At 39.4% G+C, this 27,213-nt stretch overlaps 1 protein-coding gene across 2 annotated transcripts in view; it reads left to right on the forward strand.

The window, feature by feature from the left end:
• FMN1 (formin 1) overlaps positions 1-27,213 on the forward strand; it is a 491,267-nt gene that overhangs the window by 336,440 nt on the left and 127,614 nt on the right. For both annotated transcript variants that reach the window (XM_006141689.3, XM_006141690.3), the window contains one exon: positions 3,450-3,570. In XM_006141689.3, coding sequence (XP_006141751.1) covers positions 3,450-3,570 — 121 coding nt within the window. The remainder of the gene's footprint in view (positions 1-3,449; positions 3,571-27,213) is intronic.

Consider the following 27,213-nt stretch of genomic DNA (forward strand, 5'->3'; position numbering starts at 1 on the left):
AGAGATAGAAAGTGAGAAATAACCCCCCTCCCCCAGAGCGGATGGCCATGCCGCAATCCCTTCTCCATTCTCCTCTCGGGATCTTGGGCACGCGCGCACATGTGCCTGGCGTGAGTTTCAGCCACTGGGTCCAGGACTTAACCGCTGTCGACTACATGGGAGTCCAGTGACATAGCCATTATGCTAACTGCTGGTCCCAATTTATCCTGATTTTTGAAGGAAGCTTTTAAAGCCATCACCTTTGAAATTTGAGAATACCTAAATATCTCTCATATGTCTTTGTTCACCTTGCATATAGATGTTGATTAACAGTTATCTATTAACTTGGCATTGCTACTTGAGGTTCAGAATTCATTACTGTCTCTTTTTTTGTGTCTGTATTAACACTTGCTGAGTTGGGTATAATATAAATGTGCACACAACTGTAATAAGTAGCATCTGTAAAGAACTAGGTGCAAGGAGATGAGAACTGTTTTCCGGTGGTAAGGGGAAGGCATGGTGAGCTTCAGGAATTTCAGAAGCAGCAGCAGGCACACATATACACATCTTAAGTTCTGACAGCAGGAGCCAGTGTGGCAGAAGAATTAATCTAAAGAATCTTTCCAACTCTGAGTTGGCCTAGGCAGATTTACCTAAGAGTATCTTCCTTTACCAAGTCAATTGCATTGGGCAGGAAGATGACTGTCCTTGAAAAGAGCTGTACCCGATAGAATCAATTTTGCAGAGGAGAAAAATCTCACAATAAGAGTAGTTTCAAACACAGGATGATCCAATCTAGGCAAAAATAAGTGCACAGTTTTTCAGTGGTCTTTTGACTTTCACCGTGCAAAATGAGTTTTATTCACAAGTGTAGAATTATGTGATTTATGAAACTACCCCATCCCTCTCAGAGCATAAGTGGTGGTTTTTGTGGTTTGTGGTGGTGAACAATTAGCTGAAGGAAGGCGACTCCTGCTCCAAGCTTCCTTCTTCTACACATGCCTGCATTTTGGTCCAAGTCTAGGCCTGTAGAGGTTTTTTTTTTTTTTTTTTTTTTGGAGAGATTTTCACTGTAGGGCGCGTGCTCTTGCCAGACAGACAGAGAGAGACATAGAGACAGAAAGCGAGAAATCACCCCCCAGGGGGGATGGTCACGCCGCAATCCCTTCTCCTCCATTCTCCTCTCGGGATCTTGGGCACACACGCACACGCGCCCGGCCTGAGTTTTAAGCCACCGGGTCCGGGACACGAACCGTGGTCGACTACGTGGGAGTCCAGCGACATAGCCATTATGCTAACTGCTGGTTCCCTAGGCCTGTAGAGTTTAAAGAAACCAATGGAGAGTCATGTCTTTTCAACTGTAATTGAGCAGCTTTCACAGAAGCTGTTATCAAGCTGATTTGCTCCTTTTTTAGCTTAAAAAAAGAAAAATGGAAACTAGGACTGAATCTGATTTAAAAAAAAAAGTTTCAGAACATAGAAAGAGATGCCTGAGTTTTTCCAGAGTGGATTACCATGGAGCTTTGTGGTAAGCATCTTAGTTGTTCCTTTTTGGCACTCAGACTTGGGTGTACCTTCCATTGTGTTTAAATAGTAAAGTATAGAAAGATGAAAAAAAAGTCATTGTGTTCTGATAAAAATGAGGGAAACCACCTTCTTCTAACATCCAAAGTGAAGCTGAAGACCTTAAAGGAAGGAAAATAGTCCAGGGAATTCCTGAAACCACAAGAAAATATGGTGATAAATCAGATTTCTTCGGCTAAAGTTACAGACTTTCCAGGACTGTGTTTTCTAGCTTCTCTGTAATGGTACACTTGAACCAAAAACAATGTTTATTAATATGCCAGACATTGGATACTATACCCAAAATGTGACATGGTTCCTGCCTTTGAGGTGTTTATAGCCTAGTGGGGAAGACATGCAAGCTAATATGGCAGTTTTTAAATGCATAATGATGAGTGCAATATTGGTATCGAGGGCTCTAAAGTATAGGGGAGAAATACACAAGAGCTGGGGGTTCAGAGAAGGCTTTGAGGAAGTGACATATACTGTGAGACTTGAAGGATGCATTTGAATAAGGAAATATGAAGCTCTAGGGAAGAGTTGGAAAGGGACAGTTTTATAGACAAAGGCCTAGAGGCAAGAGATTGTGTCCTGTTTTGTTATTTCATGAAGGTTTAGAAGAGGGATCATAGATAGCGAGAAGGTGGAAACCAAGGCTAGATATGTAGACAGAGGCCAGTTCATAAAATGCCTTGTAAAGCAGTTATAGCGTTTGGGTTTATTCCTAATGGCAGTAGGGAAGATGGAATGTGAAAGAAAGCTGGCAAAGTAGTCTACGTTGAGAAAAGAAAAGCTGAAGATTGCCTACGATATGCAAGATACAAAGCTTACGTTAACAATTCAGGGAGAAAGCAAATTAGGCTGGACAAGGTATTTGAGGTGTTGTCTCTGTTTCAAAGTCCGTGGAGAGTTTGTTTCTCAAGATGTATCCCAGCTTAAATCCCCTATTAGATGTAGCTGGAGAGCTTGTCAGAAATCTACACGACCATTCTGTCACAAAACAGCTCCTGAGATAAACCAAACAACTCTTAGAAAAGCTTTACAAATACTCAAAGAATTTGATCATTCACACACACACACACACACACACACACACACACACACACAAGCTTTAAGTTGCAGAGGAGGTGGGTAAAGGTGAAGGGAGGAGCCCATTCATGTTGGCATATGCTACAAGGAGACTGAGTTCCATAGGTTAGAACCACATGGGAGACCTGAGTTTAATTCCCAGTTCAACCTTAAGTCTGGGCATGGTGGTGCACATCTGTAATCACAATGACTATGCCAGGATGATGCAGAACTGTGAGCTCAAGGCTGGCCTGGGCAACATAAGAACACCCTGTGTAAGAAAAAACTGGTGCATGCCTGTATTCTCAGATGGATGTTGAGGCAGGAGGATTATGACATGGTGAGACCCTGCTTTAAAAAAAAAAAAGGCAATGGAAGAGTGATTGTATCTTCCATTGTAGTAACCTCTTGTTCCGCACCTTGCAGTTCACACGCATTGTCTTACCTAAAGATGAATTGTCTAATTGCTAGCATGTGTAACTCAAACAGGGACTTAAAATTTAAGTACTTTCATGTGTTAGTCCTATGCCTTTTTTTCCATGAGAGTAGAGTATCCAAGATCAGGACATACCTGACAATTTTCTTATGATTCATGAGGCAAAATAGAACATAGCTCATACCATAGCCATAGCCAACCTCAATGCCAGTTAGACCAAAGTGATGTTGTGAAAGACACAAAAGCACTTCATGTCCAGATGAAGGAATAGCAGAGGAGCTTTGTTATGAATCTTATTCAGATGTCCAATAAAAAATGTTATTTTTCTGACTGATGCTTGGGAATTTCAATGGAAAGTGACGATTAGGAAGTGTAATATAGTTTTGTTTACCATATCTCTTAGGAAGCTGGAACAGAGAAGAGTGTTTTCCCCCTGCCTGAACCACAAGATTTCTTTTTGGCCTCTCAAGTCAAGTTTGAAGACCTCATAAAAGATTTGAGAAAACTGAAGAGGCAACTAGAAGGTAATAGGAACTGTTCTGTTATTATGTTAATAGCTAAGATTACTTTAAAAATGTTTTAAGAAGATTATTTATGTCTGGCTTACCAGGTGGAATTGGTTCAGAGTTCATTTACAGTACATGACAGCTTCATGAAACTGTCCATGTCTATGCTCTGCTTGGAGGCATTGTGCTTATGTATCTGTCTCTCTTACTAGGTTCAATTATTTGCTTATTATATCTACATTTTGTTATAATTGTATTTTCTAATATTTAATAGCTATAACTTTAATAGTAATAATAGTAGCAGCAGCAGCCAGTTACTGGAAGCTTGCTGTTATATTATTCTTATTCTACACTAACAAGTGGGAACTACACTAATCTCATTTTACAGATGTGAACAACAAGGCTTAGAAAAGTTATATTCATACAGACAGTAAGAAGTGTGTTTATTGTACTCCAATCAGTTCTTTTCAATTAGAACTCATGCATTTTCTTACTATGCTGCTTGAGATATATATGTATATATGTATGTATGCATACATACACACATACCCTTATACTTTTGGTTTATGTGTAAGTCTAATAATGATGATAAAACCCACAATAAGCATTCTATTTTAGTTTAATTTACATTTTTAATTATTCAAAACAAAATGCTAAAAGCCTCTTTTGGCTTTTTGAGAAGGTGAAAATATGTCTCGCTTGGGTAGGAATTTTCCTTTGGCATTTCTAGAGTCTTGTGTTTTCACTGTGGAGACATCTCCTCATCCAAGAATATAAATACTTGCCTTGGAGCTTGTATAATTCCAATTGAAGAGCTCTATGGAGGATTTAGGGAGTGTGTTAATGTGGAAATGGAGCCCAGAGTGCCAAAAGGAGAGCTTGAGGAAATGAAGAGCTTCAACCAGGAATATTTTTACACTAAGACATAAAATAAACATTTTAAAAATGTTTATTGTGAAAGAGTGCTCAGAAACCTAAGTTTTAGACTGAGAACAGCTTGGAAATGGAAGCAAAGTGGGAAAAATCTGCTCCTGGTGGCTGGGAGAACCATTTATTTTTACTTTGGGCATAAAACTTGTGTAAATAAGGATAGTGGTTACAAATGAATATTTTTACCTTGTAAATTATTTTAAAGGAACATGTGGGGTTTGTTTCTTCTGTTGATGTGGTTGAGAGAGTAAGTTCAGTCCAATGGATGCTTCGTTCAGGAATATGATATGTGAACTTGCGGTAATTTTTTTTTTTCTCTCTTAAAGAACTGACAATTTTATCCTTATCTAACATGAGTAGCTTTATTTATGTTATATTAAAGCAGAATAAGCCATCATGTAATTCCATCCTTTCCCAGTGGTAGAATTAGAGCCCACCCTGGTCCTCAGGATGGCAGCAGGACTTAGCAGTGATGGAGGAAGACCTGTGCTTGTTCGCTCCATTGCCCATCTCCTCTCTTCTCTTGGCCCCTTATCAAGCCTTGGACTGACTACTTGTCTAGTCTTTTGAGCAGAAACTTGATCTTTTCCCTTGTCCTTCCAGGGGCTGCCTGGAAAGCAGCCTTAAAATTCCTTCAAGTGTAAAGAGACATACTAAGGGGATAGGAAGAGTGAAGTGAGAGTGGAGAAGCAGGGATTCCTAGCAGGCTTCTTGAGCATACCTTATTTTGTCTAGGCAGGCTCTTAAGTGTCACTCTGGTTCTCTCAGTACTTATTACTCTTCTGACACTACCCTCAGCCAATTTTAAGAAGCTACGAGATGGACTGGCCTTGTAGTACAGTGGTAAAGTGCAGTATATAGGGAACTGGATCCCACATGGGTGACCAGGGTTTGCATTCTGGTTTGGTAACTTGAAAAACACACCAGACATATGTACGTTCATGTCCAAAATTCTGGCAGGATGGATAAGTGGAGGAAGAAGAATTGTGGCATGACCATGCCCCACCATTTTCTTCCTTCCTTCCTCTCTTTCTCTCTGGAAAAGCTCATGTGCCCTCTAGCAATTTAGGAAAGAAAGAAAGAAAGAAAGAAAGAAAGAAAGAAAGAAAGAAAGAAAGAAAGAAAGAAAGAAAGAAAGAAAGAAAGAAAAGAAAGAAAGAAAGAAAGAAAGAAAGAAAGAAAGAAAGAAAGAAAGAAAGAAAGAAAGAAAGAAAGAAAGGAAGGAAGGAAGGAAGGAAGGAAAGAAAGAAGGAAAGAAAGAAGGAAAGAGAGAAAGAGAGAGAGAAAGAAAGAGAGGAAGAGAGAGAGGAAGGAAAGAAAGAAGGAAAGAGAGAGAGAGAGAGAGAGGAAGGAAAGAAAGAAGGAAAGAGAGAGAAGAGGAGAGGAAGGAAAGAAGGAAAGGAAAGGGAAGGGAAGGGAAGGGAAAGGAAGGGAAAGGAAGGGAAGGGAAGGGAAGGGAAGGGAAGGGAAGGGAAGGGAAGGGAAGGGAAGGAAAGGAAAGGAAAGGAAATAGAAGGGCCTCTGAAGCTGGCAGAGCTGTCTTTGGAAGGAAAACTGAGCAATCATCTCCATTATTTTTCTTCTTTGTACTGAGCTTCACCAAAACACACGAAGTACCACAAAAGCAAATGAAGATATAACTCCCCCCACACCCCACACACATAGATTATTTAAACAAAAATGCCCTGCTAATCTTTAGAGATGCCAGTGTTTGTAACACATGAAAGGTACCCAGTAAATATTTAAAGAAAATACAGACCATGGGTTCTCTAATGAATTTCTTTTTCTTCTAAATAGCATCTGGCAAGATGGCCAGATCGTGGCGGCCCGTTTCATCTCACATTCCCATTCAGGTTTCACCTCCTTTTCCATAAGGCCTTGGTGTGAGCCGAGATTGAATGTTTAATTGAAGAGGACATAATTTTCACACATACAGCAAAGATTTGATGAGGCTTTGAGGTTTATTGTAGCCATTAAAATGTCGTAGCTGCTGGCAAGGTCCCAGAAAATGTCTAAAGCTAAACCAGATGTGATTAGCAAATTTCAAGAAGTATCAGGCCCCAATTCTCCAAGCAGGCAGGACCCTTTAGGAGAAACTTTTTGAGTAGTGTTAAACACACCTTAATATAGGATGTAAATTAACCTATAACTGTTGGTTATTTAAATGTCACCGATGCACATCTTTCAGAGAGGTAAGAACTTCAGATAGCATTTTTATGAAGGTGGAATAAGCATAACAGGGAATTGGCAATATTATCAACTATGGTTTATTTTGTAGTTATTATCTATTGGTGCTTTGCATATACCATCTCTTTTCATCTTTACAATGACCCTGGGAAGCAGGGCCTGTCACAAGATTAGGAAGCTAAAGTTCACGGTATTCAGGTAACTTTCCAAAATTTCATGGGTGATAGACTAGCCGCATTTTGAAACTAGAAAAGTCTCTAAGGCATGTACTCAGTACCAAGACATCTCCTGCCTTTGGCCCAGAAATCTCCATATCCAATCGGAGATTAGAGCAAAAAGCCATGGGTTCAAGATATAAAGCCTCCAAGAGACAAACAGCAGAAAGACAGGCACTGCACTCTGCCGAAGCACACATGTATGTGCCCAGAACTAGACATGTAGAACTTCAGGCCAGGCAGAGAAAGCATTGACCTTGGGTTGGGGATAGGGAAAATGAAGAAGTGCAGGACAGATGAGTTATCAGAGCAAGCAGACAACAGTCTTACTTCAGATTAAGACTCAGACTTAGTTGTCAAAGGTGTAGTTTTTACTGGTTTGGTGAAAATAAGATGTTGTCAACTTGCATAACCATAAAAATACTCATTTTCTTACCTATAAAATGAGATAATTATCGGGCCAGCAGATGGTGTTGTGGTTGAGGCGGCTGGATCCCACATGGCCTACTGTGCAGTTTAAGTCCCGGACTTAGCGACTCGAAAGTCATTCTGGGTGTGTGCGTGTGTACATGCCCAAAATTCCAAGAGGAGAATGGAGGAGAAGGGATTATAGTGAAGCCGCCCTCCTACGGGGTGCTTTGTCCCCTTCTCTCTTTCTTCCTCCCTTTCTTTCTCTATCCAGTGAGCGCACGTGCCCCATAGCAAATTGAATAAAGAGAGAGAGACAGTTAGAATACCTGTATCAAAGGGAAAAAAAACACGTGTAGTTCCTTAGTAAGAAAAGCTTCAATAAAGCTGATTAGGGGTATGTACCTTTTACTGGAAAAATATATCAATACAAACTGTAAAATCAGTTCGTATTGTCGAGGGGCCAGCTGACTGACTCATGGAATAATGATACCCAGAGCACTTATACTTTCTTCTCTGCATTGTGAAGAGAAGAACCTTCTTAATGCTTGGAAAATGTTCCATGTTTTGTTCTCTAACTCTTAGGCAGTTTTGACTTTCCTAATACTGAGCTGTTATAAGAATAATTGGGAAAACACAAAAAATAACAATAGTTACTTTCTTTCATACTCCTTTATCTGGTTCACTGACCAGAACTCTCAGGTATTTTTACCAACCTGCATATGGAAGGTAGAATAATGGTCCCCAAAGATGTGTAAACCCTAGTCCCTAGAATCTACAAATGTGTTACCTTACATGGCCAAAAGGGACTTTGTCACTGTTGAGATGAAGAGATTATCCCGGGCCGTCCAAGTGGGCCTAATCTAATCACATGAATCTTTAAAAGTGGAAGATTTTGACTGTGATCAGAGGGAGATATAATGACAGAAGAATGATCAGAGAGATGCAGTGTTGCTGGCTCCGAGGAAGAAGTGGGCAAGGAGCCAAAGAATGTGAGCAACCTCTAGAACTGGAAGAGGGAAGGAACAGATTCCCCCTTGAGCCTCTGGAAGGGGATTCGGCCTTGCCAACACCCTAATTTTGGTCCCATGAGACTAGTTTAGGACATCTAACCTACACGCATAGGAGAATACATATGTGTTCTATTAAGGCATTTAAGTTTGTGCTGATTTGTTGAAGTAGTGGGAAGAAACTAATATACCATGCAATAGATTCTTTTTCCCAGTTGTGCCAGTTAATATCAGTCACGCACACACACACGGACACACTTTACACAAAAATCATATTATCGGGATTCATAGTACACATGAGCTTGTTAAAATTTCTGACAAATCTTATAGGTTAAAAAAACCGAGCATGGACATTGCTTTTCTTTTTTTTTTTTTTTCCTTCCTGAACACTTAGGCATGTTTTATAGAACATGTATTATGTGAAATGTAGTATAAGAAGGGTATATTGACCATTAACTGATAAAAGATAAAGAACACAGTTGTTATTTACATCATCATTACTGGGTGACCTTAATAGGAGGAGCCGAGATGAAGGATTTTATGGCCTTTGCCCTTTAATATTGCTCTTGCTAAAGAAAGTGTATTTAGAGGTCAGAAGGTGGGAAAGTGGTTAAGATGCTGGACTCCCATGTGGCCAACCATGGTTTGAGTACTGGATCTGGTGGCTTGAAACTCACACCAGGCACATATGTGTGCATGCCCAAATTCCTGAGAGCAGAATGGAGAAGAGATGGCAGAGTGGCCATATCCCCGGGGATGATTTCTCTCTCTCTGTCTCCGCCTTTCTCTCTCTGTCTCTCCAGCAAGTGCATGTGCCCTGTAACAAAAATCTCTCTCTCTCTCAAAAAAAAAAAAGAGTATATTTATTTAATTTGCTATAGAGTACATGCACTTGCCAGAAAGAGAAAAAGAGAGAAAATGAGAAAACACTCCCCAAGGGTGATGGCCATGCTGCAATCTCTTCTCCTCAGTTCTCCCCTTGCGATTTTGGGTATGCACACACACATGCCCACTGTATTTTTTGAATTGCTGCATTGGAGACTGGAACCCTGTAATTGGTCATGTGGGATTCCTTCTCCTTAACCACCATGCAACTAGCCCAAGAAAAGCCTATTTATTCATTTCTACCACAAGAGTGAGAGACAGAGAGAAAAAGACAAGGCCCCAAACAGGGCCTTCACCCTGCGAACCACCCCAGGCCACCAATGTGTGCTGGATGATCTTGGGATACAAACCTAGAACTTTTCATGTGACTTCAGCATTGTGCAACTTTGCATTACCATTGTGCCACTAAGACTGGCCTTTGATATTGCCCTTGGCTACACTGGGCTACACTGTTCTTACTGAATTTGTTATCCATGTAAACAAATTACTCACTCTATTTGTTTAAAAAAATCCAAAGTAAATAACTAGTGATATACACAGTTTATCTAATATCACCTTCCGTAAGTATACATTTGCTTGATATAATCCTGTGAGCATTTTTTTCAAGAAAAAAAAGCATTCTACTATGAATGTAGAAAAGCCAAGTTCTTTTTTTTATTGGAAAGAGACAGAAACTTTTTATATAGTTGTTGAAAAGTCAGCAGATGCTGAAAAACATACCTAAAAGTAAAAATAAATTACCCTTATTTGCTAAGAATAATTACTTAGTATTCCTTATTATTAAGTTCAAGTAACTAAATGAATTAACTTTGTACTAAATTATGCTTTGAAATTCATGCATTATTATCCCTGTTATTTGGGAAAATGTAATTAGTAGTTAACTCTCAGTGTATGATATTCAGACTTGTTTGAGAATGTTGGCTGAGATACAAGTTCATATTTATATCTTTTAAGATTATTCTATTAATGTCTCTTTGTCTAAATATTTAAAACTATATAGTTGAACATATCTTTCTGTGTGCCATTTAGAAATATTTGGAAGCACATTTATGGAGTTTGGTAAAGGCAAAAGTCTCAGTTGACCTTTGTGAAATCTATTATTGCTCTGTAAATGTTTATTCTAAAATGTTAACTCTTTTTTTATTAAATAATTATTTTATTTTTATTTATTCATTTTTTTAAAATTTGACCAGAGAGAGACAGAGGTTGAGAGTGAGAGAGAGAGGAAGCGAGAAAGCAAGCCACCAGATTCAGGACTTGAACCCTGGATGGCCATGTGGGAGTGTCCAGCGCCTTAATCACCACGCCACCTGGTGGTCCCCAAAAATGTTAACTCTTTTAAGCCTTTCCTAAATGAAATGCTGCAATGTGAAATGCATTGTGCAGACACTCAGGAAGTGTTAAATGTCTTCATTTTGATTTTCAAGAATCACAGTATTTCTAGACTAACTTCATATGAGCTACATTTATCACATTTCTGAGCATTTAAAATCTCTATGTCTTTATTTCAGGGAGTGAGCATATTAACCCAGATCTATACAGCCAAATCTCTGTTTTGCATAAGATTAGTACTTGAACATTGAACCTTAAAAGCTAAATTATAGGAGGGTATAAATGCATACATATATGAAACCAACAGTCCATGAAAGAGAAGTTTGGGGCTGGCCTCATAGGCTAGTGTTAAGAGCTAGGCCCTGCATGGTTGACTATGGTTCTAATCCTGGCCCTGGTGGATTGAAAAATACATATGTGTGCATATCCCTAATTGTGTCAGAATGGAAAGATGGAGGAGAAGGGGTTGCTCCGTGACCACACCCCCACTGAGGGGAGTGCTGTCTCTCTCTCTCTCTCTTTTTCTCTGCAAGCTCATGCACCTGCTGGCAATTAAAATGACGGCAACAAAAAGCCAGAAAAAAGAAAGATAAATTTCTTATTTTTTGGTAGATTTTCTGAGCAACAATTAATGTGGCTTTCAAATGAACAATGCAGATTGAATTTATTTATCTAGTTTCACTCTCTTCCAAAGGCCCACCAATAAAATAAAATAACACCCATGTTATCTAAAGTGTATTAATAAAATAAAATAACACCCATGTTATCTAAAATATATCTGATCATGGGCCTGTGTAGGGACTAGTAAAGTAGAAATAATGTAATTATTCAGATAAGCCTATGTAAATTTTACAGTTAAAACTAGGTTAAGAGACATATGGTATAGTCAACTTTTAGTTACGGGTAGGTAGATTATTAGTTAAAGGTGGGTAGATTATTTCCCTGGCTTTAAAAAAATTAATATGCATAGTTTTGGGCAGCCATCAATAGGAGTCAGCTCTCCTCTTTACATGTTGGAAAACCTTTCCTCTTTAGGCCCATGTGGTAGACAATAAACTTGGCATTGTTCCTGTAAAGTAGAAACTTTCATCTCCCTTGCCCTTTAGCTGATTTAACTTGATCAGCAAGTTAAGTGGATAAATAAATTGATGAGAAATACTGAAATGCTAAAAGTTGAGCTGCTGCAAGGTGCAGATGGAGCACTAATAATATCAGGAAGGAAAGCCGCTTGCAAGAAAGCTGGTATCCCTAGTTAGGGAGGGCAGGAGGCCTGCTTGGCAGAAAAAAACTGTATATCAACTTGTACTTGATCTCACTATTGACTGGTTTTGTTTCATTTTGATTTGGGTCTATTTTTAGTGTCCTTTCTTTTTCCTATTGTGACAATTGACTGTAGGAAGTAAGAAGAAATGCTAATAACTGGTGTTGCTAACCTGCAGGAAGGGGAAAGGATTTCTCTGTCCCCGCTGCTCTATCCAGTTCTTTAATGCCAAGTTTGCCTAATCATCACCCTCTTTGACTTTTACTTTCTAATTGCCAAAGAGCATGTGTGTTGGCCAGAGACAGAGAGAGAGGGAGAAAGCACCCTCCAATAGGTGAGGTCATGCAAGAGTCCTGTCCAACTCTCTATTCTCTTGTGATTTTAGGTGTGCATGCACAGGCACCCAGCATATTTTTCAAGCCAGCAGTACGAGGATTCGAACCATGGTTGGTCATGTGGGATCCAGCTCCCTTAACCATGGGACTACTTTGATGGCCTGACTTTGACCTTAAATTGTACTGGCTCGTCCTAAGTCAGAAATCAATGTGTCTGTCCACCTCTCTGATGAAAGTATGGCCTTTGGGAGACTATGTCAATCAAAACTGTTGAGCCCCAAACAAAATTTTAAAGGGTAATTTCCTGTTGGTACTATCTTAGGAAGCAAAAGAGGAAATTAAAAAGAGGTCTGTAATGACTGTTACTTATGCTTAGGGTTGCCAAATTAATTAAAATTAAATTAAATACAGGAGGCCTGGTAACATTTCAATTTCACATAAATAATCTTTTTTTTATAAGTGTATCTTAAATATTGCATGGGACACACTTATACTAAAAACTTTCTCTTTATTTCAAATTCAAATTGGTATATTATTTAATCTGGTATTTCTGTAGATAATTTAAAACAATAATAAAACCAACTAGTAATTGGTTTATCATCATGCACTGGCAATTCCTAACAATGGCACCAAAAGATTCTTCCTTCATGCCAGTGTAGACAGAAGACATAGGGCCTATACATGTATGTGTGTGTGTATAAATATATATATTTTTTTAGAGGTTTTTGGGTGCATGTGCTTGACACACAGAGAACGGAGAGGGAAAGTGAGAACTCATCGCCCCAGGGGAGATGGCCACACCATAATCCCGTCTCCTCCTTGGTTCTTGGGCATGCGCGCGTGTGCGCGCACACACACACACACACACACACACACACACACACACATTCTAGCTTGATTTTCAAGTCACTGAATCTGGGACTCAAACTGCTGTCAGCCATGTGTGAGTCCAGAGATGTAACTGCTATGCTGTCTGCTGGTCCAGGGTCTATAAATATTAATATGTTCAAAAATGTAATGGGTGTCCGTCTCCACCATCACTAGACAGAATATAGAATTAAAGGGCAGCCCCTATGTAACCTGCATGGTTTCAACTCCATTGTTATCTCTTCAGTTTGTGGAAATTGCGTGTGGTGAATTCTGGCATAGATAGCAGGGTGAGTAAATGTTCCAGAATGGGTCAAGTCACACAGCAACCCAGACTCTTCTCCCTGTTCTCAAGACTAGCTTTGACTCTACAAAGTAAGTGACTTCTACTGCCTGGTATTGTCAAGTGTTTTTGTTTCGTTCTGTTTTTGTTTTGTTTTGTTTTCTCTATGAGACTGTAAATGTTCTCTGAGAGAGAGAGAACAAATCAAAACAAAGCAGAACACTAGATCTTATCATGAAGAGTGAATTTATATTTTTTAAATTATGCATTCAAATATGGCCTTTGAGCAGTGTAGCTTGAGTATAAGGGAGAAATCTCTTTAGAAAGCTTTGGGAGTGCTTCAAAGGAAAGAAGGTTGATGGAACACTTGTCTGGGATTGAACATTCCTGTAGGACTTCAGCTCTTCTTGAAAATGACTAGAATAATAGTAAAGGATTCTTTAAAAGCATAAACTCAAAAGCACAGAGTAAATGAAAGAGAACCACAAAAATTCTGAAGCTTAAAAAAACCAGATGGACAAATGGTAAATAAATTAGTCATAAAAGAAAACTGAATTCTAGTCTAGGAGTAGAAGGTAAGAGACAATACAATTTTAATAAAGAGGCAAGTTTATATGTTACACAAATTCACATATAAACTCATACAAATTTACACCTATAAAAATACATTCACATTTGTAGGTAAATAAAATTATTCAAGAAAACTTTCTAAAATGATAGATACACACTCTTAATTATTTTTTTTAATTTGCCAGAGTGCGTGTGCACTTGCCAGAGAGACACAGACAAAGAGAGAGGGAATGGGAGAAGCATTCCCCAACTGGACATGGTCACACCACAGTTCCTTTTCTTCTATTTCTCCATCCTGTCATTATGTGCCTGGCATGTTTTTCATGCTGCCATGGCTAGGATTGGAACAGCATGGTTGGCCTTGTGGAATCTGGCACCCTTAACAACTAGGCCATGGGACTGGCCCATGAGCTCTTAAATTTAAAAGGCTCAAATTGATTCCAGTATGGAAGAGTAAAACAGATCCATACTATGACTTGGACATTTCAGAATACTCATGTCAAAGAGAAAAGCTTACTCCCTTCTATAGGTTCACCAGGAAAGTCATGATGCATTTTTGCATAGAGAAATATGCCATGATTTTCCCAGTGGCCTAACTGAAGAAGAGGGTAGGCAGGTAGAACAGAGTAATAAATTACACATGGAGAATTATGAAACATAATGACTTCAGGCTTTTTATTAGCATCACCAAAAACTCTAAATTGATCCATATTTTAAAGGAAAATGTTTTCCAGTCCAGAATCTTAAATCTACCAAACTAAACATTGAGTATGATGGCAGATTTAAAAAAAAAAAAAACATTTTTAAGACATGAAAGTACTGAAAATAATTTACCTCCCTTGTAATCATCTTCAGGATGCCACTAGAAATGCTTTACCATTAAAAAGGAAGGCCATAAGTTATAAAAAATGAAGAATTCAATGGTGAAGGGAGATGAGAAGTGTCTCCAGGATAGAGAAATTGCCCAGAATAACAGTCAGGCATGGGGAAAAAGCATTCCAGATGAGGTTAGGTTAAAACAATCATGAAGAGGCCAGCAGGTGGTATAGTGGTTAAGGCATTGGACTCCCAAAGCAAACTGCAGTTCAAATTCCGAACCCTGGAGTTTGAACATCATGCTGGGTACATGTGCATGTATGCCCAAAATCCCAGGAGGAGAGTGGAGGAGAAGGGATTGTGGTGTGACTATTCCCCCAGGTAGCAATTTCTCATTTTCCTTCTCTCTGCCTCTTTCTCTCTCCCATTTCTCTCCCTATGGCAAAATCCTTAAAAAAAAAAAAAAAAAAAAAAAAAAAAAAAGGAGCAAATTCTTAAGGAATATACATCTGATGTATTTGGTTATTTTAACAAAAGATTTATGTAACTAGCAACAAGTTTATAGTTCATTAATGTTATAGAAAACAAAGTGTATTAGGAAAAATTATTAATTTCTAGGATAAACATGGGGAGTGTTTAGGAAAAACAGAGTAATCAGAGTTTACATGCATTATCTGGGAAGCTGTTTTTGCAAATTCATACTAATGTCTACACTGTACACTAGTGCTGTATTGGGAGAGTGGAAGTGGGGAGGTGAGAACAGAGAAAAGAGAGCTACATCACTTACAGTACATAAAGAGAAACATCAAAACATACCAACGGGGGAACCAGCAGTTAACGTAATGGCTATGTCGCTGGATTCCCACGTAGTCAACCACGGTTCGTGTCCCGGACCCAGTGGCTTAGAACTCATGCCGGGCGCGTGTGCGTGCGTGCCCAAGATCCCAAGAGGAGAATAGGAGAATGGAGAAGAAGGGATTGCGGCGTGGCCATCCCCCCGGGGGTTGATTTCTCGCTTTCTGTCTCTCTGTCTCTCTCTGTCTGGCGAGCACACGTGCCCTATAGCGAAAACCTCTCAAAACAAAAACATACCAACGGGAGCTTGTTAGAGACATGCAATTAAGTACCAAAAATAATCAGATAAAAATGGCATAAGTTGGGGACCAGTAAATGGCGTAATGGTTACATAACTGGACTGTTACATAGTCTACTGCAGTTCAACTCCTGGACCCAGCAACTTAAAACTCACCAGGTGCAAGTGTGTGCCTGCCCAAATTCCTGAGAGGAGAATTGAGGAGAAGGGATTGTGGTGTAGCCATCCCCTTTAGGGAGTGATTTCTCACTTTATGTCTATCTCTGGCAAGTGCACACACCCTATGGCAAAAATCTCAAAAAAAAAAAAAAGAAAAAAGAAAAAAGAAAAGAAAAGAAAAGTGACAAAAGTTGCCTCTGGGGAGAAAGAATGGGCATGGAGATAGGGAACTATGGTTCTCAGAATGCATGGAATGTGTTTATTCTTTAAACTGTGTGCACGTGTGACTTTGATAAATATTCCAAAAAAAAATTAACAACTAAAGCATTTGTAAATGCTAGGCTAGTTAAATTCTAATAGCAGAGGCTGGTGTGTTGAAAGTAGTACTGGACCAGGATTTAAGAGTGCAGGTTTAAAATTTAAAGTTCAGTTCTGCCACTGACTAACCACACGATAAACTGTACACCTTTTACAAATCACTTACCCCCTCATCACCTCAGCTGGAAAAAAAAAATGGAGATGACCATAATTCTCTACCCTGCCCAACTCAGAGAGTTATTGGAAGGGTCAGATGTGATGATGTATGGAGGAAGTACCTCTGAAGGTATTGGAGGTGGTACCGAAACCTGTTCAGAAGACATGCAGTTTTTGCTCAGTGCACACCGGTATGTCCAATAAGGAAGGAGGGAGAAATTGATCCATGAGGACAAGTCTGGCTACTTTATCACCTTTTAGGAAGCTCCAGAGGACACGACTTGAATGATTATTGACCGTGCCTGATTTATTAGCTCTTTCCTCCTTTTCAGTCCATTTGTCCCCAGCAGTAGTTTACTAAATCTGCACTCTGGTACGAAACTGGATACATTAGCCAGAGTCCTGACCATGTTGCCATGGTGTTAAAAATATTTAGTTTTGCAAGCAAACTTTTAGAAATAATTTTAAAAGATACTTTGATATGATTTATTTTTGTAAAATGATTTCAACAAAACAGACCTAAGGAACTGGGATAAGTATTTCAGAAAGGCAGTGGGTGTAAAATGTTGATCAGTGTGGTGACTTTTGATGCAAAGCATTCAATTACACATAGCATGGTGGGTAAAGGTCACACATTTCCCAAATGGAATGCTTTCAAAGACAAGTTGTACAGAAGAGAGAGAGGATATGGAAACTGAAATTTGATTCATCTGCTTAATTAATGGAAGAAGTTTGTGTTTTCCTTTGAAGCCATGATTGTGACATCTCTAGGTGGGATGGATGAGTTACGTTGTCTTGGTTTCCTCCTCAATTTGCACTATTTCTGTCCTCAACTTATAAATCAACTTAGTGAAAATAATAGAATGTGTTTATTCGTTTATTTATGTTTGATTTTTGCCAGAGGGCACATGCAATCTCTGGACAGAGGGGTGAGTAGGGATGTTAGAAGGCACTCCCAAGGGAAATAGCTGCCCTCTTTTCCTCCATCTCCCTCTCCTTTTAGGATTTTGGGCATTCACATATACCTGGCTTATTTGTCAACTCAACTGGATTAGGTACTTGAGCCACATAGCTGGCTATGTGGGACCCAGCAACCTTAAGCACCATACCACTGGCTGGCCCTTCTTTGATTAAACAACATCATAAAATGTTGAAATGAAAGCTACAATCATAGAAATGTCTGAGTCAGGACTCCTGAATTTAAATCCTTGCTCCAAGCTATGGAACCTTTGGTGGGTCATTTCACCTTATCTCCGTCTTCTCATGTAAGAATTGAAGGTATTATTACTTGCTCTACTGATGTTTGAGAAGATTTACTGGAATCATATAAGGAAATCCCTTTACAGAATACAAGTAAAATGTGTAATACTTATCTTCAATTCTCCTTGTGCCCCCTATATCCAACATCAAGTTCATTAGCAAGTACTGTGAGTCTTCAAACGTATCTTGAATTAGTTTCTCTCCATCTCTACACCACACTTCTAGTCCAAACCACCACCTCTTCACCTGGTGTATAACAGCAGACTTCTAACAAGTTTCCCTGCTTTCTCGCTTGCCTCCGTTTAATCCAGTCCTCACTCACCAGACAGGTCATAGCACTTTGTTTCATGTTATCTACCATGTAACCAAATCCAGCCTCATAGGCATACCCTACAAGTTCCACATGATTTGACCACTTCTACCTTTCATGCCACCCACTCCTTCTGCCTTTAAACTCCAGCCACACAGGCCTTCTTCCTGTTCCAACCCACCGAGCTTGTTCTGCTGTAACCCTGGATGTAGCTATTCCTTTGCCTAGAATGCCCTCCCAGATATTCCTATGCCTTGAGCCCTCCCTGCCCACCCAGTCTTTAGCAGCCATTTTGAATAGGTACTTTCTATTACAGCCCCTTATTTTGGTATCACTATTATTATTGGTTTATGTATTTGTGATTATTCTCTGTCTCTTCACTTGCTCCAGGAAGGCAGATATCTAATGTGACCATTTTAGTGTTATATCTACTCTGCCAACTACGACCTGCCACACAGTCCTTCAATCGGTATTTGCAGAGTGAATAAATGACCAGATGAAAACATGGCAGAAAAGACCCAACTTCAGATCATTGCTGACTTTGTTATTACAGAGAAATTAGATAATTTTCTATGGCCAAAAATGTCAAAGGAGACTCAGTGGGTGGAAGCATTAGGGAAACAGATTTAAAAGCTGTCTGAAGGTAAAATTGATGACCTTGAGAGGTCACAGGTTCCTTATCTACTGCTTGTTGAAAGACAGCCTGGTGGTAGATGGTAGGGTAGGATCCATTAGAAGTGTAGTTTGCTAGATGATTTTGAAAGTATGTTCTGATTTTTTAAGATGGTTATTTTCACTGTGATGTTTCAGTGCATTCTTCAGTTCTCCTTATTCAGTAAGGGATTTGGAGTCCTTCCTAGACTTGGTTAACTAGAACAACTAATAATCCCAGGAATTCTGACCATTTACAGGACATAAAAGTCAACTGTAAAATTATATCAGTCTTGGATCTCAGGTATTCTCTTTGTAAATGACTCTCAAAGATCTGTTCTTGAATTAATCCATCTCTAAAAAATTCTTGTGTTGATACCATCTAGATGTAATTTTCATAGAGTAGAGCTCTGCAAAATTATCCACTGTGCTCAGTTAATTAAAAAAACTGTCCAAAATTGGAATCCCACAAAATACTTATAGCCCTCAACATTCTAACTTGAAGCATTAAATATTATATAATTTGCCTGTCTTTTTTTTTTTTTTCAGAAATTTTTTTCCATGTGTACTTGCCAGAGACACAGACAGATAGAGAGAAAGAAAGAAATCATTCTCCAAGGGGGATGATCACAACCCAATCCCTTCTCCTCCATTTTCTTTTTGGGATTTTGGGCCCACATGCACACAGACCTGGCATGAATTTCAAGTCACTGGGTCTGGGGCTCGAACCACAATTGGCCATGTGGGAGTCCAGTGCTATATCCACTGCACAACCTGCTAGCCCTGTTTGCCTATCTTTTGATGCAGAGATGAGACCTTTCTTGCACTATGGCTCTGTTGAATGGAATCCTGTAGGTCTCTTCTGTATATTCTGCAACCATAATAAATCATTTTTGATTTCCCTTTTGTATTTTTAAAGTGGAATGATGACTCTTGCAGATAATCACTACAGACAGAATCTTTCTAAATATTTATGATTATTGTCAATCTTTTAAAACTGTATTATCTATGTTTTTCTTAATAAAATTTTATTTTTACTTTAGAGTAAATTTAAATTTACAGAAAATTTGCCAAGATGGCATAGAGAATTCTCATATAGCTCTTTCTCACTTTCCCCATTCTCAACATCTTACATTGCTGTGATACATTTGTCAAAACTAATAAACTGGCACTGATACATTGCTATTAACTGAACTCTAGTTTTTAATCTGGATTTCAGCATTTTTCCCATTATGTCCTCCTGTCCTGGGATCCAACCCTGAGTGCTACAATTGCATTGAGTTGCTGTGCCTTAACAGTCTCTTCTGGTCTCCTGTACCTGTATTTGATAGTAATATTTTTTCATTTGAATTTTAAAATGGTACTTTTCCTAAAGTTTATCATTAAATAGTTAAACTGTATCATTGTGACAAAAAGAACGACTGGCATAAACAGGCTTGTAAACAACAAAACTATATTTGAAAAGGATTCTGTCCATTCTGTGGAAAGATTGTGCCAAGAAACCAGGGAGTCACCTACACGCTGCAAGCTTTTTTGCATGGCATCTACATAAGAATCAGAAAAGAGAAATGGAAAAACAACATTAATTTGGCAAGTTTGTTAAGGAGCTTGTTTAATATTTCCATGAAAAAACATGCCAAAAATGTACTGATGTGGTTACAATGGTGACACCTCAACTGTGTGTAGAGCTTCATCTTTTGATTTGGGTAGGGTGTGGCACTCACCGCTGAGAAAACAGTCTCTGTGACAGGAAGCAGTATGGCTGACTTACCCAGCCAGGCATGGAGCTTGATCTTTTGATTGCTCAGCCATGCTCAAGCCAAACTACAGTATTTTGTCTTAGGTCAAAATATTTTCTCCATAGAGAGAGATTTGTGGGTAGTTTTGTGAACTTCAAAGTATTTTCCTGCCCAAGCAAATTGTGTATCTTGGAGTCTGGAAGGTTCACTATCGACAATTGGATTCTTTTCATGTCATACAACCAAATGAGACAAGTTAGACGGAGATTTCTTTAGTCCCAACAAAAGGGATTGGAGGTTTTGTCAGTGTCTCTCTCTCTCTCTCAGATTCTTTCCCAGATTCCTTGGCCTCATTGTGGTTCTTAGGTGGATAGGGACTGTAAACTGCAACTCCACCTTTTAGGTACCCTTGGTAAGGTCCATAACCTACCTGGCCCTGGATCAGGTCTCTGCTGTACCACTTAATGACCTAACCTCCTGTTACCCCTTTTGTTTTCCCACGTAAAATGAAGGGGTCCTACTGGCAGAACATCATGATTTGTAACTACGTTTGCCTAATTCCACATCGTTTACAAAGCACTTTATGAAAGCTATCCCACATTTTTTTTTCTGGGACTTCCCTGTATGTGGTAAGGTAGGAGGCAGGAGTGCACAAGGCCCAGGAGTCCAGTACCCCGGGGTTCAGTTTCTGACTGAGCCACTTACTGCCTTTGAGACTTTACTCATCGTCACCTAAAAATGAGAACAGCAAGAGAACTGAGCTTATGGGCTTCCTGTGAGAAGCAAAATGAGATAATGTATTTAAAGGAGGTGGAAGTCTAAGACATTGTTGACCACTTGCAGGCCATTTGCTTTTGATCATGCAAACTGAGACTCAGTATAGTTTTCAAAGAATTATTGGATACAGAGAAACACAGCAGTCTGTCTAACTCAGCGTAGATTACCAGGAACCACTCGCCAGTAATTTTTCTTGTGCCAATGCATATGGAGAAAGGAAAAGCCCAAAGAAAATCTATGCTGGCCAATGCATTAAAATTGCTAACTTAACTGTGTTTTAAATTTTTTTCTGGACCATTTTGAAAAGAACAAATCTGTAGCACACAAAGAGATCCTTGTTTGACCTTTGCAATCAGTTCATTATTCAGCAAATATTTATTCTAAGCACTGAGTTAACTGCTAATTTAAAATAAACTCACTGAAATATCAAGTCTTTTATAAACACATTTTAAGAGCAAGTGTTATCCCCATTTTCTAGGGGAGAAGTGTATTCTTCCTTACTCTCCTTCCTCTATGTCAGGAGAAGGAAACTGTCCCTTGGAATGGTGGTGAAACTTGCTGATCTGATAGGGATGGGAAGGTAGGCAATTTGCTCTGAAGCTATCCTGCAGATTCATGAAAGTATTTGCAAAACTTTTCTTGATTGTTATCTTGTCAAGAAAATCAACCATTATTTGCTACTTCCAGGCACTATAAGTACCAATTCTCCCCCGCCCCAATATAGTACACACCTCCCTTAAGCCCCAATCCCACCCCAAAGTTGAGTGTTTTAAGCTGTGGCTTAGTTTCTTAATTATTTATTTGTTATCAGTGTGAATTTGTACATATTTGTGGATATCGTATGATTTTTTTAATACTTGAGTACAATGTATAATGATCATATCAGGGTCATAAACATATGCTTCATCTCAAACATTTTATTACTTCGTATTGGGAACATTCAGAGTCCTTTCCCTTAGACCAGCCCATGGCCTGCTGTATAAGGTGGTTGGATCCCACATGACTGACTGTGCAGTTCAAGTGCCAGAAATGGTGGCTTGAAAACAATGCTGGGGTCCAGCCAGTGGTGTAGTGCTTAAGGCAGATAGATCCCATAGCCAATTATGCAATGTGAGCCCCAGATCTGGTGGCTCGAAAAACATATTGGGCATGTATACAAGCATGCCCCAAACCACCAGGATGGAGAAATGGAGGAGAGATGGGGCAGGGGGGTGCTAACCCCAAATGCATGCCAAATGAAAGAAGAAAGGGAAAAATTTCTCTTTCTTAGGTAATATGAAATGTACGCTAAATTATAGGTATAGTCACCCTACCATTCTACATAACTCTAGAACTTATTCCCCTTATTGAACTGTAATTTTATATTCATACCTTCTCTCTCTCTATCATTCGTTCCTCCCTATCTTTCCTAGCCTCTAAGAATCACTAGTCTTTTCTTTTTCTTCTACTTCCTTTTTTTTTTTTTGAAGATTCATGTTAGGGTGCATACACTTGCCAGATATATATATATAGAGAAAGAGTGAGGGCATGGCCAGGCCACAATTACTTCTCCTTCATTCTCCTTTCAGGATTTTGGACACACACACACACACACACACACACACACACACACACATCCCCTGTGTGTTTTTCAAGTGGCCAGGTCTAGAACTTGAACCACATAGCTGACCATGTGAGATCCAGCCACCTTAACCACCAGGACCACCTTGCTGGCCCCAAGAATCACTATTCTACCATTTGCTTCTATGAGATCAGTTTTTAGTTTCATGTGATTGAAAACATGATCTACTTATTTTTTAATGTTTGAGTTATTTTACTTAACACAATGTCCTCTAGTTTTATCCATGTTACCTCAAATAATAGGATTTGTTCTTTTTAATGGGTGAAAAATATTCCACTGTGGTGTCTGTGTGTGTGGTGTGTGTGTGTGTGTGTGTGTACACATACACATGCCACATTTTCTTTTTCCAATTGCTATACGTAGACAATTAAGCTGATTCCATATTGGCTCTCATCAGTAATGCAGTGAACATGGTGGTGCAAATTTCTCTGTGACATTTTTCCAATTGCTATACGTAGACAATTAAGCTGATTCCATATTGACTCTCATAAGTAATGCAGTGAACATGGTGGTGCAAAGACATACAGATTTCCTCTCCTGTGGTTAGGAGTCTATGATGGGATTTTTTTTGGAGAGGCTTTTTGCTATTGGGTGCATGTGCTCACCAGAAAGAGAGAGGCAGAAAGTGAGAATCACCCCCTAAGTGGATGGCCACGCCTCAATCCCTTCTCCCCCATTCTTCTCTCGGGATCTTGGGCTCATACGCACAATGTACCCAGCGTGAGTTTAAGCCACAGGGTCTGGAACTCGAACTGCATTCGACTACATGGGAGTCCAGCGACATAGCCATTATGCTAACTGCTGGTCCCAATAATGGCATTTCTAATGTTCGTTTTCTGAGACAACTCCATACTGTTTTCCCTAATGGTGTACTAATTTATATTCCCACCAAAAGTATGAAAGAGTTCCTCATTCTTTGCATCCTCACCAGCATTCATTTCTTTTGTATCTTTTTGATACTAACCATCCTAATGGAGCCAAGATGGTATCTTACCTGTGGTTTTGATTTACATTTATGAGCTTGGATTGAAGTTTTAAACTGATAGGTACATTTATTATCTTGTTTTTCTTCTTTAAAACTATTGCAAAAGTAATTTGAATCATAATGAGTGTCATGTTCATCTATAAAATAGGATAAACAAAAGACAATCTACTAGGCATAATTAAATGATTAAATCATTAGCTCAGACATATCACAAGTACCTGACTCATCCTGAAGACAGAGGCAAATTCCTGGGGCTGCCAGGGCAATAGGAGATAGCTTGGATGGGCCTCTTTTGCTTTTACATGTTATTGTTTAGGTTCATTAACATCAGGACTGAAGATAATTAGAAAGTTGATAAACACTTCAGAATCTATAACTAGCCTTCTCAAAGGATACTGTTTGCTGTCATTTCAGCTGTCTTGTTCTTCTCACCGCCTTTCTTCTGACAGTCTCATCCCTCCCGATGCACCAACACACACACACATATCACATGTAATCATGTTAAGGCCTCCTGTTAAAGACTTCACCAACTCATCCTCTCTAACCCTATAGACTTTGGCATGCGAAGTACCAGGGACTGTTGGACCAATAACCCTCCCTGTGCCATAACTCAAGAGGGAGGTGGGATCAATGACAGGTTTACAGGAGAGCATGGCTTTAAATAGCTGAAGTCAGTGTCTGGAGGCTTCCCGTTAATACCACTGAGAGCGTCCAGCAAGCTAGACTGTTGGCTACTTTGTTACCCACTCTAAACTATTTCTGATCTTCAACTCTATTTTCAAACACATCCTAAGAAATCCCAACTCCCAACAAATTGACAATGCAGCCCTCTTTATATGAAGCCTTGTTTATAGGCCACAATTCTCCCGACAGATTTACAAGTGTCTGCAGAGTTTTAAAAGACGATTGCTTAACAGGCATTAAGTGAGACACATAGAACTGTGTAAATATTTTAGCTAAAATAGGGGACTTTTTAAAAAAACATCTGAGCCAAATATTGCATTAAATCTGAAGACAGTGGCAAACCGATGATCAGTAGTTGCCAGCTTCATGCTTTGCCAGCGATTCCTGTAGCCAAGACTAGATACCAGAATCCATCCACCAGTTTAGGTTGTGTGTTTTTAAAGTAACTGTCTACCCTTTTTTTTTCTCTCTTCTTACGCCTTTCCTATCTTTCTCTCCTTTATTTCCTCATGGTTCATTTAGATGTAAACACTTTCCGGAATAGAAAATTAAGGTTAATGTGACTAATCAGTAAAGGCTGAAATGGGAACATGGGTTCAGAGGTCAGGGAAGCTGGAAGGCTTATAGCTGTCCTGGCTGAGCTGTGTAGAGGCAGGTTGCTTCTTGCTAATAGGCTTATGCATCTTAATCACTGGGCTCTTTGTAGCCAGCTGTTGCACTGCTGGAAGGAAAATCGTCCTAAGATCAACACTGCTGCTGCTTTGTGTTACTGGGATTCCTTAAATCACAGAGGCAGGCCTGTGGCCTTCAGGATTTGTATGTATGAGAGAATCCATCACTTTATTCTAGTAAACGCTGTCCTGAAGTAAGCATTTTGGCTCTGGGGAAAGCATTTCTATAGAAAAACCACTTTCCTTATCTGTGCAATGGCTGAGATGTGTGGTTTTATCTCACGTATAATTTCCACTGAGGACGAGGTATCTCACCCCTCAGAGTTTTGTTCTGCCTTTGCTGATTCCATCAGTAACCTCGTGTATTTTATCCACTGACTTTCAGTAATTACATGTATGTACTTCTTGAAGTAGTACTCCATGCACCAGGTTGCCCCCCAAAATGTAGGCTCTATCTGTTCTTCACGAATAGCTTGAAAGTGTAATCCCTTGTCTAGATCATTACTTGATAATGTTGATAAGCAGCTCTGAGCATCTTAAAATTATGTGTCTTTGTGATTATTAAATATATAAATTATATTTCAAAAGTCTGAGGTGTCTGATGTGAATCTACCTGCAGATATTCCCTAAATTTAGACCTCTCTGCTGGTATCGACAACAGCGCTGTTTACATTTGGATCAAACGTGACACGTTAGGGGCTTTCAAATAAAAGGGTGTTTACATGGACAAACCTCCAGCCTATTCTTGTGCTGTGGTTAACCCCAGTTTAGTTTGGGTCAGCTTTTGCGTGTCACCAGTTACCATCTGTGTTTGAGTGACTCGATCCTTGGCTGCATGGCCAGCGCACTGGTTTCCATCCTCGAGCGTAATCACTTCAGATGCAGTAACCGTCCCTTACATTGCAGTGACAGGCGTAGTTCCAGTGTATACGGAGCCAGCACCCTGTATAAAGTGGTGTAGAAGACGCAGGTTTGTTTTCAGAATCTCTCGCCTTTACATCTCTCCCTGTGATGCCACCTTTTCTCATTCCAAAAACAGTTTGGCCACTGTATACGGAGACCTCTAAAAAGATTTTTGCTATTTCACTCATAATTTCACTTCTCACATCTATCCTAAAGAAATCATCCTACATTTAGAATAACTTTGCATGGATGCAGATGTGACATAAATCCTGCGCACTGTGGGAATGAGGTAGAAAGGACTTTGTTATCCAACTATAGAGGAATTGTTAAGTGAACTATGGTATAGGCACTTGACGAAATTTAATATGACTGTCAAAACAATATGAACTTTGTGAAATAATATGAGAAAGTGCATATGATGTGTTAATAGAAAGAATGAACGTACAATTTGTTTTATCAAATATGTGTTAATTTGTAAAAATGACATATAAAAGGTACCTGTCATAAATTTATGAAGGGGCAAGCGGTGAGAAACAAGGTACCAACAGACCAGACAGTGGTACTGTGGTAGCACAATGCTCTGACAATGGACCCAGGTGGGACAGTCCCAAGTTAGCATCCCAAGGTGCGTTTGTATATTCTGGGCATGTATGCATGTGCCTGTAATCCAGGCCAGCTGGGGGTGGATCATGGCATAAAAACCCTGTCAGAGGTGCTGACCTCTCTCTGTCAAGAGATAAATAATCAAAAAAAAAAAAAAGTGGTTAGCTAGTAGTGTGATGATTAAGGCAATTTGGGCCCCAAACCTGTGACTTAAAAAACATACTGGGAACATATGTATGTATGTATGTATGCATGCCCCAAATCCCCAAGAGACAATAGAGGAGAAGGGATTGTGGTGTGGCCATTTCCCTAGTGGGGGCTGGAGGATGAGTGCTTTCTTTCTCTCTTTCTCTCTCTCTTAGCACACCTGCCCTATAGCAAGTAATGGGAAAAAAAGGTTACATGACTATTGAATGGTAGTTGTGTTCTGGTCATAATACCATGACTGATTCCCTCTCACCCATTGTTTTAACATGTTCTTCAAGCTTCTTTATGAGTGTATGGTATGTTCTTTTTTTTTTTTTTTTTTTTTGAGAGATTTTTGCTATATGCATGCGCTCTCCAGACAGACAGAGAGAGACAAAGAGACAGAAAGCGAGAAATCACCCCCCGGGGGGGATGGTCACGCTGCA

Source organism: Tupaia chinensis, unplaced genomic scaffold, assembly GCF_000334495.1.
Source record: "Tupaia chinensis unplaced genomic scaffold, TupChi_1.0 Scaffold000062_1, whole genome shotgun sequence".
NCBI classification, from domain to species: Eukaryota; Metazoa; Chordata; class Mammalia; order Scandentia; family Tupaiidae; genus Tupaia; species Tupaia belangeri.